The sequence below is a fragment of the Macrobrachium nipponense genome, chromosome 16 (genome assembly GCF_015104395.2).
Source record: "Macrobrachium nipponense isolate FS-2020 chromosome 16, ASM1510439v2, whole genome shotgun sequence".
In the NCBI taxonomy this organism is placed as follows: domain Eukaryota; kingdom Metazoa; phylum Arthropoda; class Malacostraca; order Decapoda; family Palaemonidae; genus Macrobrachium; species Macrobrachium nipponense.
In genome coordinates this window covers 127,994-145,238 of record NC_087209.1, presented here as the reverse complement: position 1 = coordinate 145,238, position 17,245 = coordinate 127,994, and the positions used below count along the sequence as shown (strand labels likewise).

Genomic DNA, 17,245 nt, shown 5'->3' with positions numbered 1-17,245 from the left:
AAGATTGGAGGGAGCTACCATGAGCTACTGAGAGGGTAGCACCCTGTATCATTCTCTTGCTTAGAAATATGTAGTGTGTTTATCTGGTACCAAATTGTTAACTTTTCTCTCTCTCCTCCTTGATTTCATTAATGATGCCTTTGTGCCCAATGTGTCTTCAAGATTTCATCATCCATCACTACCTATTTTTTTTTTTTATCTTCCCATTTTTCATTGTTGACTGTAGGCTAGCAGTAAGTTGCTCATTCATTGTGTTTCGTTATCTTCCTGCCCCCTGCCCCGTTATTAAACAGCTTGTCTGGTCCATCAATTCTACTTCAGCTCTTCTGGCTACAATTTACTGCGTTCCTTACTTGGCACAGTGTGTTTAGTATTGAAGGCTATTTACAGAATCTCTTCAGTACCAGCCGAATTACTCTGCCTTTTACTTTACTTTTATTGGTTCCACTGTGTCTGAACTTTGGCGTTGCCTGGTTCTAATTTTCACATCTTTAAAGTATTCTTTTGGTGAGCTTTATATTAATCAAAAGGTTATTTATAGCCTTTCATTTTTTCATTTCTCCAGAAATTGTTCCAAGCTCCTTGACCCACAGTTCTTGTCATTGTCAGCTGTACTTGTATGCTCAATATACTAAATTGAAGAATTAAGGTCATAACAGATTGTTTGGGTTATGAGAATGTGTAATGAGTTTAAGCAGCAGTTGCTTTGGGATCTGCATAGCCCATTTGACAAGTCATAACTTTGCTATCCTTGGGCTATGGTATGATCTGTTACAAAAATAAGCCACCATGTGTGGGATATGATTCTGTTAGTACTAGTATACAAATTTTGCCCAAAACAGTGAAGTCCTACTTTTGATTTACAGTTACCTTTCACTCATAATTTGTGTCTTGCAGTCAATTTGGAAATTTGTATGTATGTTAAGTGATGGGAAAATAAGAAGCTAAATAGCTTTTTTATTTTTTCTACCAGCTTATTTGCATTGAGTATACTGCATTATGCATCTTTGGATAAAGCTTTTTATCTTGCTGATAAGTACTTGGTAAATATTATTAAAATGGTGGTACTAATAATTGGTATATTTAGTTCTTGTAGGCATTTCTTAAGTGGTGTTTGTGCTATTGCCTTTAAAAAAAAGCCATTAAATACATAAAAAAGGGAAGTGAAATACATATGTTTTAGTCCCCATTTAAAACTTTTGTAATGGTTGTTAAGCTGCTTGTAAAGCTTATGATAGTACTGTACTGCATAATTTGCTCCATTAGTGGCCAAAGAAAATGTGACATCACTGGTTTGCACCTTGTTCTATTTTTATTAATCATTGTAGTTCATAAATATGCTGTGATCTCTTAGTATTAGCATATAATTCAGAAGTGTTAGGAAGGGGCTGTAGAAGAGGGAAACCAAGGAAGGATTTAATAGTTGGCAGGAGAGAGATGTATGTGTTGGAAAGGAAGATCGTGCATATCGTCAAAGCACAAGAATGTGTGCAAGTTAAAGGTGAATTGAATAGCAGTGTGTGTGTTTGTGTGTAGGGGTTTCAGTGCACTGCTGATGAGCCTTCCATGTAGGTGTATTAAGTGGCTACTGTTTTGGAAGTTTTCTGCTCCTGGGGTTTATCAGTGGTTTTGCAGTTATTGTATAATTTGGCGGTGGATATTGTGTTGATCCTCTGAATTGTTCTTTTTTATATATAATTTTTTGTGAGAGCTTAGGCTGTGCTAAATAAGCTGCTAGTGTAGGGTAAGGTTTGTTATGGGCTTATTGAAAGGAGATTGCTTTAGTTTATAGTTTGCCTCTGTTACCAATTAGAATCTGTCACAGCAGTTAAGCAAGTTGTGGCTGTGCGTTGTGAGATTAATACAGTACATAGTAGTATTTGATTTTGAGACCTTTGTTAGTTGTGGAAATATTACCATAAAAATGTGTTATGGTATTACTTTGACATCTTTTTTTGTGCTTGTTGATATGTTATTGGAAGTCTGAAAGTCAAAAGCAACTGTGTTTACATTGGATACAGTATACTGCCAGATACAGCCCAAACCATTAATGTCACAGAGGTGCGTGCCATTGAAAAACCCAATGGCCATACCAATTCTTCTTAGAGCAGTTTTTACACTTGTTTATTAATACTTATGCATCATTGCATGGGTGTACAGTACTATTTGGAAACATGGTATTCTTTAAGCATTTCAAAAAATATTGCCTCCAACTTGAAGGAGTGTTTCACTTCCCCTTTGAAATTTACTATGTAAAATATAATAATATGTACTAGTTCTGTAGCCATACAGCACTGTACCTATTTTCAGGTACTGGAAACTTGTGTAAAAAATTGTGGCAAGAGGTTCCACATTGTTGCTTGCAGTAAAGACTTTGTGCAAGAACTAGTTAAACTCATTGGTAAGTATCTGTGTCATGCACTTTTATTTTGTTAAGTTTGGGAATTGAGGATATTGAAATTTGGGTATCTGGGTGCAAAACTTGGTACTGTGCTTATTGTCCTTAAAATAACAATCCTTAAAAATTGGAGCTGTAATGTGGATAAAATCATTTGGTAAGTTTTAACCCAAATTGCAACAATTTATTCATGATTTTCATTGCTAGATTGCATTATGCAAGTAATGGCCTTTGTGAAGATTTGTTATTTCTTATTTTGCATTGCATAAAGATCAGCTGGTTTAATAGTTTCATCTTGCTGTGTAATTGTCAAAGTAGAACTGTTTTTAGAAGTTATTAGAAATTACTGAACGCATACCGAATTGGGTTTAAAATCTTAGAATACTGCTACCATAGTAAACGTAGTGAATTTCAGATTCTGTAATAAGTGTCTTGGTTTGATTTTGATTCATAATAGAAAAATTATTTACATAATTTTTAGCTTATGTTTAGTGGGAATTTCTAATAATTTGGTTGCATTAATAGTTAATGAGTCATTTTGTGTGTTCCTGTACCATTAGTTGTCCTCTCATTTCTTTCCTAACATATACTACAATTTGCTCCCATACACGCACCAACCTTACTTTTGGCCAAAAATGACTAGTACGTATATAGTCTATAAATTGAAGAAAAGATATATCTTAGACCATTTATAATCAGTATATCTATTATAATAGGGGCAGGAATCTTGAGATTGACTCAGAGAGAGAAAGATAGAATGTTTGGAAGGACAATTTCCCCCAAAAAGTACGTGTCTTAAGAATGTTTTGTAATTTAGGTAAGAAAGAAATGTTAAAAATATAATACGTACACAGACCAGGCTTATTACAGCTTAACTGGTCTTTAGATAAATAAGCTCTTGTGAAGACATGGTATACTGCAGTCCGTGAGCATAGATAAGATTTACAGAGCATTGTGAATCCATGAATATTCTTTGAATGAAAGACCAAACAGTTGGTAAGATTTAATATAGTTTTGCTAGGTTCTCCTAGGCTTAAATTGGTGGGATTACTTGTTTTAAAGATGTATAGTTTACAAAATATTTATTAGTAGCTATATTGTAGTTGTATAAATGTTGCTGCAAATGCTGAAATGTTATAGGGTAATTTCCAGAAAATATCTGTAACTAAAACCTAATCTACAGGCAAGTGATGTGACAGTTTTTTTTTATAGTTGTCTGCTTAAGTAATAAATGGAAGGTCCAGAGCTGATGTGGATGAATCGGGCTATGAAATAATTGTTGTGAGTAATCACTCACAACAATTCCTGTGTGAGTCTGGCAACAGCTCTGTGCAAATTTGTGAACAGCCCTTTGTGAATCCAAAGACAGCTGTGTGTGTGTGTGTGAATTCTCAATGACAGCCCAGTGTGAGTCAAAGGACAGACTTGTATGCGACCTAAACACAGCCCTGAGTGAGTCTGAGGACAACTCTATTTAAATCCAAGAAACTATGTTAATCCAGGGGCTATGTATTAACAGCTCTCTGTGAGTTCAAGGACAGCCCTGTATGAGTCTAGAAATGTAACTTGGTAATTAGTGGGGTCGAAATACTTAGGGTGGGTTAAAGTAATGTGATTCTCAGATTGTATATATTTTTAATCATGTTTAGGTCTAAGAACGAGCCCCAGCTGCAGTCCAAGAGAAAGTCTTACTCTCATCCAAGCGTGGGCCGATGCATTCCGTCACCAACCTGAGCTTTCAGGAGTTAGTCAGGTATTGTTGCTGAGCCTGATTATTTTTCTTATATTTTTTGGTAGTTATGTGACTTCTCTATTTCATGAGTGTTGCAGTCTGGTTGTTAAGTTATATTTAATTTGTGAATTGTCTTAATTTTGTTTTGTAATGAGCAGGTCTAGATTATAGTACGTACATACTTTTGAGTGACTTGATATTCAGTACACCACAGTAATTTTGACTGTTTTACCATAGCCATAAACTTAAGTTCTCAAGTTGAGAATTCTTATTTAGTGATTCTCATCTTGTATTTAATATTCATGACAAACATATGTAAAATATATGATCTTCTGATGCGGATCACCAATTTTTTAAGTGATTATAATGGACGTCACTTAAGATTTGTTGCTATGGTGTTGGTGATATAGGAAATTGCCCTTGTAAGGTATATCTCTTTGGTTAAATTCATTACAAATGACATGAGATAAACTGTGTACAACATGAATTTTTTATAATACATACTTTTTAATATGATTTGTGTATTTCAAATATTTATACATCTGAGACACCTTATACACCTGGTGCTGTTTTATTTGTGCACAAATTTTTTCATATTTTGTAAACTTGGTTGTAATATATTTTGCACATATGGAAATTTTGTTGGTCTAAAGTACAGATGTGCACTTTAAAGTCAAGTAAGTGTTAAGTACAATCTGTTGATTAGTACTTTTTGAATGAGAAATTCAGGGTAAATTGTATGTACAGGCAGCCCTCGGTTAGCGGCAGGGGTTCCGTTCCTGGCCGCCGGCGCTAAATGATTTTCGACGCTAAGCGATTTTAAAGCCTACACCTTTCGAAACTCTAGACCAGTCAAAGGCGCCGTAATCCCACAATGGTACAATAAGTAAAATTATATTTATGCAGTATAGTACTGCAGAATTTACTGTACAGTAGTACTGTACAGTACATTATAGCATTATAAATACTGTAAAGTGAAAAAAGCCTAGCTTTAATCCTTTGGGTGTCTAGAGTATGTAAAGATATAATAAGGTTTATACAGTGTACAGGTAGTTTTAGTGTTTAAATTACAATAATTCGTCTTACGATAGTCCAATTTTATGAGAGTCCAAATTACAATAGCCTAACTTTATCCCATCTTCTAGTTACATAAGTTCAATAACAGCAAAAGAGAATGATGAAAGTATGGTTTTAACATTATACTCGTTGCATGAACGTGTGACAGCCGTGAACAACCGAATGAGAAACGAATTGGATAACATCCGTTTGGCTTGTATTTCAATCATCGTACTACAGTACACTATTACTGTAGTTGTTATAAATGGCATTATGTAGAATAGAACTCGGATATCTTAATGTAATAACTTTATTTGCTATAGATCAAAGATCAACATAGATCAAAGATCAATCGGGAAATATACTGTTAAATTTAAACCTATTTATAACTGAAGCTGAGAAAACTGTTCAAGCTGCTAATGACTATTATCGTACATCAGCAACAAGGATGAATCCAGTAAACATATGCCATCAAACACAACCGTAGATAAAATTGAGGTAAAATCATTTTAATCAAAACTACTGTGCTTGAAAGAACACATTTTACTGTTGGTTTCACGCCGATATAAGATAAATAACGTAAAGTTCGTATTACGATGATATGAAGGAAAATTGCGAATGGAATCGCGTAATTTTTTTACGCAATAAGCATGCCGCTAACGTAATCTGTTAACGAAAAAAAAAAGTAGTTCACATTCACAATGAGACATATTCAATTCATATTTCCACCTAAAAACACATTGTATAAGAAAAAATAACCTTGTCTCAAATAAGGCAAGTATCTAGATATTCGTTTATGCTAACTGTAAGGAAGAGAATTCGCTCAGAATTGCGTTAAATATGGCGAAACAAACTCGTATGCGCCATCAGCTGATTTCAAACCACAACATTGGCCGCTCCACGGAATACTGTCTTAGATTTGCCGTAGTATTTTATAATACAGTAATATGAGAATACATACAATATTATTGGATACAGTGAAGTAATGTATGACTTTCAAATGATTTATGGAAAAGATGCATAATTAATAAAATAACACCATGCATTTTTCGGAACAGTGGCGGACAAGAACGAGCATGAAAAAACATCCCCTGACAACGTGGAGCGTAGTTACAGAGGCTGCCTTAATTTGTATCATATTTATGTTCAAAAATAAAAGTACCCTATACATAATATATTTTCATACAAATTTTAAACATAAAAGCATAAACATTTAAAAATCGACACATCGATCACTAAATTTGCACTGTTGTTAACTATATTTTCGGAAGAGCGGCAGACGGCGGCTTACAAGAACGAACTTGAAAAAACATCGTATTTGATAACGTGAAGGGCAGTTTCAAAAGCTGCCTTTTTATCATATTTCTGCACAGAAATAGAAAAAATACCCTTTATGTCATACATTTTCATACACATTTTACACAAAGCATGAACATTTATAAAATCGACACATCAATGGCTAATTTCCACCTTTTTTTAACTATATTTTGGAAGAGCTCTTTATCTATACCGACACCTTTGATACTATTTCCAAGGTATAAATATTGCTGTTCATCCCAGAGAAACAATATAATGCCAAGATAAATGGCTCGCTCACCTTTAATAAAGGTGTCGGTATAGATAAAGAGCGAGTGGAAACTACTACCAGAGGTCCCTTGCCATTTAGCTTCTTCCTTCAACAAAACCCCAACTACGGAGGAGCCAAACTACAGCCCTCGCTACCCTCTACTACTACCGTGAGCGCCTTCGACGCCTGTGACGTCATTCCTGAAGATAGCATCCAAGCTTGGGGTAAGCAGGGTGAGGAATACTAACTACAGGGTGGGGTTTCACAGGGCGACACAGGTCATTGCCCAGAAATAGATTTTTCCTTCGTCAAAATTCCTTTTCTGGGCTTAGCCTGTGTCGCCCCGTGAAAGAGTGCCAGAGAATTGGATTCACCAAGCTTGGGGGACTGCACAGATAAGAAGGTATAAAGCAAACACCTGTAAGGTTAATGGTATAATGATCAACTTAAAGATATAAGGTCTTACAAAGTATAACTTAACTGTAGGTATCTTAAAATTACTAGATTAATAATCTTAAAGGTAAATAGCCTATGACTTAAGAGTAATTAAACATAAATAATTAGGCTATAGTAAAAAATACAAGTTGACACATATACAATAACACAAATGGACGGAGTCCCAAGCAAAAAGCAATGAATGAAGCAACTACATCCAAGGCAAATATATACAGTAGAGGCGACCTAACTAAGTAAGGATGCAATGAGGCAGGCAGAAGGGAAGGTTACAAGAAAAAGTGACAGAAATTCATGCAGTGTCAGGAGAAACTGTGTTTCCAGCTGCCACTGCTGAGAATTTGAGGGCTTCCAAAGATTTTAAGTAGTGGCGTTTAAAAACTGTCGGAGATTTCCAGCCTGTATATTTCTTAAGATCGTCAAAATTCATATATTGGAAGTAATTAATAGAGGTGGCCACTGCCCTAACATCATGGGCACGAGGAAAGGAATCGTCTCTAAGAGCCGCCTGGAAGGTCGCTTCCACTACCTTAAGGATAAGTGGGAGCGGAGTGCCTTCCACCGGTGTGAAGATGGTGAAAGGGCTTTTGAACGCCGTAATGCGGGAGTTCTCAAACTCCCACTCTTCCAGGCTCCTCAGCCAAGTTTGTTGAGCCTGTTCCCGAGGGAGGATCACCGTCTCCTTGGGCACTTTGTCTTCCCTCATCATGGCTGTGTCTGTTAGACAGACGTAGCCCATGAATCGGGGTTGAAGGTCATGAGGATAGAACTCAAAGTCTTCCAGCCTTCGAGTTCCAATGCCTTCAATTGACAGCATCCCGTTGACATAGGGAGCATGTGCTGCGATCCTCCAGGGGTTGGCAGCTTTGAAATCCTGCAGTAGGCGGGAGTCCGGCATGAGAGAGGGTTCGACGACGGCTATCAAAGGAATGACGTCACAGGCGTCGGAGGTGCTCACGGTAGTAGTAGAGGGTAGCGAGGGCTGTAGTTCGGCTCCTCCGTAGTTGGGGTTTTGTTGAAGGAAGAAGCTAAATGGCAAGGGACCTCTGGTTGTGGTTTCCACTCGCTCTTTATCTATACAGACACCTTTATTAGAGGTGAGCGAGCCATTTATCTTGGTATTATATTTTCTCTCTTTTTCTCTGAGATGAACAGCAATATTTATACCTTGGAAATAGTATCAAAGGAACCATTTCACGGGGTGACACAGGCTAAGCCCAGAAATACCCTATTTGTAATACATTTTCATACATTTTAAACATAAAAGCATGAACATTTATAAATCGACACATCCATAGCTAAATTTGCACTTATGTAACTCTATATTTTTGGCATAGAACAGCATCAGAGGCATATATTTTACCCTAATACCCATGTAATAACTCTCCATAAAATTTGTTAATATAATTTGCATAACCTTTATGGCCTGAATGGCATTTCTACAAATGTATGAGCTCGTTAGACAACGGCGTTAGCGGCACTGTTAACTGAAAATTGTGCTGTAAAAATACCTTATTTTTTTAATTAATATTTTTGATGACTGCCGTAAAACCGATTCGCTGCTGAGCGATTGCGCCGTTAACCGCGGGCTGCCTGCACTGTAGTATGGCTGCAATTGCTTCTATGTTGAATGATGATGCTGGGTGTTTTTGTGATGTACAGTCGATCCCCGGTATTTGCAGGGATATGTACCACAACCATTTGTAAATAGCTAAAATCCACTAATACTTAAAATCCCTCTAAAATTGCTTATAGATATTTGTCTTTTAAAAATATGGCGAATAGGCAAAATTTCTGCAAATAATGTGTAAGCATATTATATGTTCTGTAGAAAAATCCACAAATCCGGAACAGTGGACAGGTGGTGGTGGTCGACTGTATTTAAATGTATTTATGAAATGTTTGAATTTCATACATACTTACCTGGCAGATATATACATAGCTAAGACTCCGTCGTCCCCGACAGAAATTCAAATTTCGCGGCACACGCTGCAGGTAGGTCAGGTGATCTACCGTCCTGCCCTGGGTGGCAGGATTAGGAACCATTCCTGTTTTCTATCATATTTTTTCTGTCGCTTGGAATGTAAACAACGTTTGCAGTTCCTCCTGACTTGATTTTTGGATTTCATCGCCATCGATCTTCTGGGCTATCTTTTGCAGGGAAGTACTGGATCTTTGGTTCGGCATACGCATATTAATTTGTTTTGATAACTTTGGCTTCGAAAATTTCGAAGAATTGTTTACGTGTAACTACCGAACTTTTCGGTAGACAATCACATAGTTTGCAAGAAGGAAAATTTTAATATTTATTCATAATAACGTGTAGTAAATGTTAGAATTGATTGAGCTAACTTCCTTCTTGACGATGTAAGGAAAGAATAGTTACGCTTCCTTTAGAAGTTTATATAGCTCTCGTACTAACGAGCAGTTAGAGCATTAACATTACTAGTAGTGTGGTATCCTCATCTCCTTCTTACTTCACAGAATCTTCAAATTCATATTGCAATTTGAAGACAAAGGAATGTAGCTCAAAATACGAGCTATTGAAAGGTAAGAAGTGATTTTACTGTTAGTGCAGTGGAGGGTGCGTTCTGTTCGGCTCTGTTTCGCTCCCAGGCCTAGACCTCTTCCAAGCTCACATACCCAGAGGAGAAGGAAAGTCGAAAGCCTTACGGAGGTTATGGAGAATCCCCACCGATCAGGCGTCCCCTCGGCAGGATCTGTAGAACGTCCCAGACTGCCAAGTTCGCCATTGGAAAGGCGTCCTAATTAGTAGAGGGTGCGTTCGATCGGCTCTGTCTCGCTCTCAGGCCTAGACCTCTTCCAAACTCACAAGCCCAGAGGAGAAGGAAAGTCGAAAGCCTTACGGAGGTTATGGAGAATCCCCACCGATCGGGCGTTCCCTCGGCAGGATCTGTAAAACGTCCCAGACTGCCAGGGATAGCCATTGCAAAGGCAGCCTTTAAAAAGTGCGTCTGTTCTTCCGTTTCTTCATGTTACATCCGAAAAGACGAAGAATGTACATGTTAGAAGTTCGGACGATCTGGCTCGTTCTCTGAATAAGAGAACACTGACTCACTGAGCGAGAGGCTGAGAGCCAGCCAGCAAGCTAACGCGAGCCACGTTCCAACAGCCAGCAGCGAGCCGCGTTCCAACAGACTAGCGCGAGCCGCGTTTCCAACAGAACTAGCGCGAGCCTCGTTCATACAGATAAACGCGAGCCGCGTTCCAGCAACTGAGTGCGAGCCGCGTTTCCAGAACTTTTTCTTGGCGCAAGGCGCCTTCAAAGAGAAAACAGACGGCTTAACTAAGGAGCCTTATAGTAGAATGGCAATCAGAAGGATGCTTCCATTGAACGTTTTCTGGCAAGAGGCTCGTATAACAAGACTAGAGGCGCTCGGATCTATTAGGGCGCACGGGACCTTCCACGCAAGCGGAACGTTCCAGGAGCGAGTCTCCTTTCTAGCGTGCGGAACATTCCAGGCGCGCGGAACTATCCAGACGCCAGGCGCTAGGCACAAGGATCCAGACGCCAGGCGTCAGAAGATTTCAAAATCTTCATTAGAGAGAGAGGTCAGTCGCGAGACTCCTCTTTGAATTTTTAACTTGAACAACTTTCCCCTGGCAAATGTGCAAGATGTCGCACAGGCGGCCGTTGCTTTTGTCAGAAGGATTCTGATACTAAGAGAAGCCCCTTTTCATTATTCAGAAGACTCCTTTGTTAGGCAGTTCCTCTCAATGCGGACTCTCTCCTTCATCCATGCTCTTCCCTCGTTTGGAGGAGGCAAGAGCTTTGGGAGTTTTTCTTAATAAGATCTCATCGATGTTTGGGTATGATGGCGGATAGAAAATATCTACTTCCTTCCGTAAACCCTAGTGATGAACAGGAATTCTGTCTCTTCCGCGATTTATGAAGAAATCACGAAGATTTAAAGAGTTCCTTGATTAACTTCGTTCCTTAAGGATATATATATATATACTCTTTCTATCGTTCTATTAACGAAAAGAACGAAGATAGTAGAAGGTAGTAGAGTTTCTGCTGTATGAGAATACGATACGGTCAAATCATACACACATACCGTAGTTACTTCTTTTCTGTGCAACTCAATTACAAGTATCCTTCTACGTCTTTCCTAGGAAGGACTACGCTTAAAGGGATTGTTAAGACTACACCTACTTAGCTTCTAGATTTATCGAAGTCTTGTTTCGCTTAAATATGCTTTAATAAGAACTTCCTGAAGTTCGATAATATTTTATTAAATTCCTTTATTAATTGGAGTAGCTGGCAACTCTGGAAGAGTAAGCGGGGACTGCTTTCGCTGAGAGCCTGAGACCAACGCAGTACGCCTACGCCAGTTACTGTCAGTACCATGTTGGTGTCAGTCATGAGCGGTCGGGCGAATCTCTCTCTCCTGTGGGATGGAATAACTTTCCGTATCTCTCCCCTACAATCGCGGTCTTAACCTCGGATTGAGGGGATAGTTAAGCTAACATAAATAAATATTGTATGCCTTTTGCTAAGAAGCTTTCAATAAGAGAGATAGTACAACCTTTCAATGCTGTTTACCGTAGGTAACATTATTAAAGGATTCTATCGCAGCAGAACATTATATTATGTAATGCTCTCAGGCTTACGAAAGCATAGCTTATTAGAGTACCTGCTCAGAAGAAGATGGATGAGTCGGATGGGAAACATTCTCTTTGGGGCAGAACTTGTTTCCCTGAATGGACTATACTACGTATATTAATTTTTTTTGTTTTTTCCTACTAAGAACGGAATTAACATGTGGATGGATGTCGGGTACCATAAAGGCACAGGTGTTCTGGCACATAACATAAAAAGAATTAGAAGAAAGCGCCAGTCTGGCGCAACGCGCCAGAAGTACCAACCTGGCGCAATGCTCCAGAAGCGCCAGCCAGGCGCAAAATTTGCGCCAGAAGCGCCAGCCTGGCGCAGTGAGCCAAGAGCACCATCCAAGATTTTTCTCGTTTTAGCGAGTTAATTAACTAAGGAGTCCGGTAGACTCTCGGACACCAAGCTCGGTAACGGCAAGATTCGTTCCTGATTTCGTTACCCATTTAATCACTTAGGCCATTTCCACGACACTCTCATATCGCATAGAGCATCGAGAATCTCTTTTTTCGCTCCCTATTCGCGTTAACAAAGAGATCCTTCTCGATCGACGATAATAACTGTTAACATGTTTAACATTTATTGGAAAGAGTTGTGAGAAGACGAACAGGCTTCCTATAGACTGCTTCCTTTTCCTACTTCTCCCCGATTGAAGATGACGTGGGAAAAGCTTCAAGGAAGGTTATCTTGCCAGTACAAGAGCAACTAGCCTCTTTGGTGGGAGTGTTAGCGCCTCGTAGGAAGGACGTTGCGCTTCCAATCAAGAAGTCTCGTCCTCTCTCCCCTGCGAAGCGAGAGGCGTCATGCAGACGTGAAGCTTCCAAACATATCGCAGAGGCTTCGGTTTCGAGAGCGAGATCGGGAGAATCTTACGGAAGACACGTAACGCCAGAGAGACGTGAGACGTCGTCAAGACATGAATAGTCATTTAAAGCTGCTTTTAGACGCGAGGCTCCAACCAAAATTTTGGCGCCAGTTAGGACGCCTTTTGAGAGCGAAGCGTCTTCCAGGCGCGAGGCGTCATCCAGACGTCAGCAGCCACACAAACGGGAGGCGTCAGCCAGGACGCTTGGCTGACTAGAAGCGTCATCCAAGCGGGAAGCGTCATCCATTTATGGAGAGAAGCCTGGACTGTTGGCGCCTTCCAGGACTATTAAAGCGGGGAAGAGGAAGGAATATCAATTCCCTTAGCCCCTCTCCTATTAGGAGTTTGTCTCCTCCAGAGGAAAGACGTACTGAATTAGCAGCGGAGACTCATCTAGACCCCGAGTTAGAAGTAAACTCGGAGGAGGAGTATCAAGGAAGAGAAGGACTGTCGAACTATAATGTTTTTGACAGCCTTGCTTCTAGAGGAGTATGGAGACGACTTGACTCCTGCCTCTCCTCCTTCTCCGCGCTCTCTTTTCTCGAGTGCAAAGACGAAGAAATCTTCGTTTTTTTCTTAGAATGAAGCCCGCCATTTCGATGAAGAGGGCTCTTCAGTCTTTAGACTCTTGGATGAAGTTGAAGAAGGAGTTAGTTAGAACGGTCTTCTGCATGCCTCCAGCGAGACTAGCTGGTAAAAGAGGCATTTGATATCAGACGGGAGAGAATTTGGGTATTTCTCTTCCGTCTACGTCAGAAGCGGACTTTTCGACCTTAGTTGACGCTTCACGTAGACAAGGTTTGAACTCTGCCCGTATAACTTGGGGCATTTCAGAACTGGACCATCTCCTCAAGGGACTCTTTCATGTATTGGAAGTTTTCAACTTCTTAGATTGGTCCCTTGGGGTGATGTCCAAGAAAGCCCATGATTCTGAAGGACTCGAACCAGAAGTCCTTCTGTGTATTTTGTCTTGTATAGACAAAGCGGTTCAGGATGGCTCGGTTGAGATCTCCTCTTTGTTTGGAGCAGGTCTTCTTAAAAAGAGGACAGTATATAGTGTCTTTTTAACCAAAGCGGTCTCCCACGCTCAGAGGGCAGCGCTTCTGTACTCGCCTTTGTCTGACTTTTTGTTCCTTCTCAGTAGTGAAGGACATTTCTCGTTCATTAACTGAGAAGGCGACTCAAGACCTTCTGACACAGTCAGTAAGGAAGAAGAAACCTGCAGACAGCCCCAAGAACACTGTCATTGTCTGAATGAGGAGAAAGACGAGCCTACAACCTGACACAGATGCGCTAGATGCGAACATATAGGACAGATAAGAGTGTCCGATGTGGACATTGCCAGACATCCTCGAGACTCTACCAAGCTCGAAGCTCCGGCAAGTGGGGGAGGACGCCCACCCAGGCGCGAGGTACCAGCCAGCGGCGAAGCTCCAGGCAGGCGCAAGGCGCCACTCCAACCGGGCGCGAGACGCCAGCCAGGCGCGAAGCTCCAGGCAGGCGCAAGGCGCCAGGCAGGCACAAAGCGCCAACCTGGCGCGAGACGCCAGCCAGGCGCGAGGCGCCAGGCAGGCACAAAGCGCCAACCTGGCACGAGACGCCAGCCAGCCGCGAAGCTCCAGGCAGGCGCCACTCCAACCAGGAGCTAGACGCCAGCCAGGCGCAAGGCGCCAGCCAGGCGCGAAGCTCCAGGCAGGCACAAAGCGCCAGCCAGGCGCGAGGCGCCAGCCAGGCGCGGAGCAGCAGCCAGGCGCAACCAGGCTCTAGGCGCGAATCTCCAGCTAAGACGCGAAGCGTCATCCAGATGCGAGGCGCCAGTCAAGCGAAAGGTACCAGACAAGCGCTAGGCGCCAACCAAGAGCGAAGCACCAGCCAGGCGCGAGGTTCCTGCCAGGCTTCAGGCTTCAGTCGGGTGAGATCCATTTCAAGAAAGCCCTGGTCTTCTTTGAAACATGGAGATCTCCTAAGCACTTCATTAGTGACTTGATTCCTTCAAACAGCTGAGAATTAAAAGCGCAGGAAGTGCGCGCTTTTGCAAATTCTTGTTCTTTACATAACAATATGTCATATAAGACATATTAGCTGTGTTGTACGGTAGAGGCAACTCTGTGTTGACTTCTCATTACACAAAGGATGCCAAGTTAACCTACGAGAGATCCTTCTCTTTTGGTTTATACGTTTCTGTGGATACGTTACTGGGATAAGGAGCCGACACTGATCCTTAACTTTGAGTTAAAGTTTTTTAACTTAGTGAAATTATTGGGGTTTTTGAAAGGAGTGTGTGGATAACTCTTTCCAATTTGAGCGCGAACCCTCGTGTTAGGATCAGGTGATCGGGATCGGTGTTGCGCTCCTTCATAAGGTGTATTGTCATATAAGTAGATCAGCACCCATTGACAAAGTCCTTTCAGGCTCTGCCGAGTAAGTGGATAAGACCCCTTCGGCAGACCCACAAGAACTCTTGGCCATAGATCACATATCTCGCTAAAGTTTCTTGAGGTGATGCAGACTACTGGGCAAACACCCACGAAGTCTACCACCTATCAGGTAGGAACCAAGGTTTTATTTATACCTACAACATATGTTGTTTACCTGTCTATTCCATATAGTAGCTGTCTCTTACCCTCCACCGAAGGGTGCCAATCAGCTATGTATATATCTGACAGGTAAGTTGATTGTATGAAAATGATATTGTTATGATACAATAAAGTTTCATACATACTTACCTGGCAGATATATACGATTAGGGCCCACCCAGCCTCCCCGCAAGGAGACAGGTGGAAGAGAAAAAATATGATAGAAAACAGGAATGGTTCCTAATCCTGCCACCCAGGGCAGGACGGTAGATCACCTGACCTACCTGCAGGGGGCCGTGCATGCTGTGCCGCGAAATTTGAATTTCTGTCGGGGACGACGGAGTCTTAGCTATGTATATATCTGCCAGGTAAGTATGTATGAAACTTTATTGTATCATAACAATATCATATTTTCTTAATTACTTTCTCAGGTATATGCAGATTTAAAACACAAAGGAGTTGAATTCCCAATGACCAACCTGGACACTATGGCTCCTATTATTACACCACAACGGGTAAGCTTAACGGTTGCGTGCCATGCCTGAGTTGAATTGCTTAGCAAGGATGGTGTGTGCTACTCTGTAGAGAATTATGCTTTGCAGTATATTTAAACATATCTGCTTACAGTTTTGCTTTATGAGTTCGTGCTAATTTCGTAGTATGTATTTATGCATAAACGCATACCCTTCTATACATTGAGAGATTCTCTGTGAGGTGATAATGTGGCAATGAGAAATATGTAATAGCTATTTTGATAATTAAGATAGTGGCATTATTATGAGTAATACATAATCATTATTATGATTCTATAGTTCATTCATATGGTAGTTATCCATCAAAGGTCTTAATATGATAATAGCCATAATCTGTTGTTTGTTCCGATACGCAATACAAACCATCGGTCCTTTAACAATAGGAATGTAACTTGTGGCAGCTGGAACCGGTCGTAAGCTTCAAACAAGGGAGTTCGGTAGTTAACTGCTTGTCCGACAGTCAGCGCACCGCGCGACTGGGAGGTGAAGATTCACTTTGCTTTCGGCCGCGCTGGGTGACAGACTTGTTCTCCACTTCTCTCTGCCCGCCTTTCGTCGTATGCTTTATTTCTTCAATCTTGGTTTGCTATTCTTGTGTGATTGTGTAAAGTACTGTAAGTACTTGTGTTTTTGTATTTTATTACCATTACAGGCAGTCTCCGGGTTACGACGGTGTCGGCTTACGATGTTCCGAGGTTACGACGGTGTCGGCTTACGACGTTCCGAGGTTACGACGCTTGTCAATAGACGTTATTTCCAGGGTTACGATGCATGTTCCAGGGTTACGACGCCTACAACGCTCATCTGGGAGATGAAATATGACACCAAAAATGCAAAATAATCAATATTTGAAGGGTTTTTTTAATGAAAAATGCCATAATAATGCAGTTTACATAGTTTTCAATGCACCCAAAGCATTAAAAGTAAGGTTTTCTTAGGATTTTTGACGATGTTCCGGCTTACGATGCGTCTCAAGAACGGAACCCCCTTCGTAACGCGGGGACCACCTGTATTATGGATTCTCGTGAGCTGGAGAGTTCCCCATGCCCCCAATCAGCCGCAGGATTTGCCCTGGTGTGGGGGGCTGTAAGTGTGGGGCCTTCCACTCCTTCTTGGAGGTTGATCCTCAAGAATTGTGTGCTTGGTGTCGGGGGCACGAATGCTCTCATGCCGAACCCTGTGATATTTGTGTTTTGTGGTCGGAGGAGCAGTGGGCGCGCTTTGAGGGGAGGAGGAAGCGACGTAAGCCTGCCAGGGAGTCATCAGAAAGTTCTCCGGCTACTCCCCTGGTCACGGACACGTCGTCGTCTTTCCTCCTTCCATCTCAGATCCCGCGTATGGCTCCTTCCACTTGGGGTGGGGTGGTTTCTCACTCCTTCTCTTCGCCCGATCCATCGAGCATGGAGGAGGGTCAAGGTACCCCGACATCCAA

The 17,245-nt window shown here is 41.2% G+C and overlaps 1 protein-coding gene across 1 annotated transcript in view; it reads left to right on the top strand.

Annotated features, from left to right (window-relative positions):
- Nucleotides 1-17,245, top strand: part of LOC135195491 (TOM1-like protein 2) — a 94,032-nt gene that overhangs the window by 53,846 nt on the left and 22,941 nt on the right. Inside the window, 3 exon segments of the mRNA XM_064221706.1 lie at nucleotides 2,311-2,401; nucleotides 4,048-4,151; nucleotides 15,712-15,795. Coding sequence (XP_064077776.1) covers nucleotides 2,311-2,401; nucleotides 4,048-4,151; nucleotides 15,712-15,795 — 279 coding nt within the window.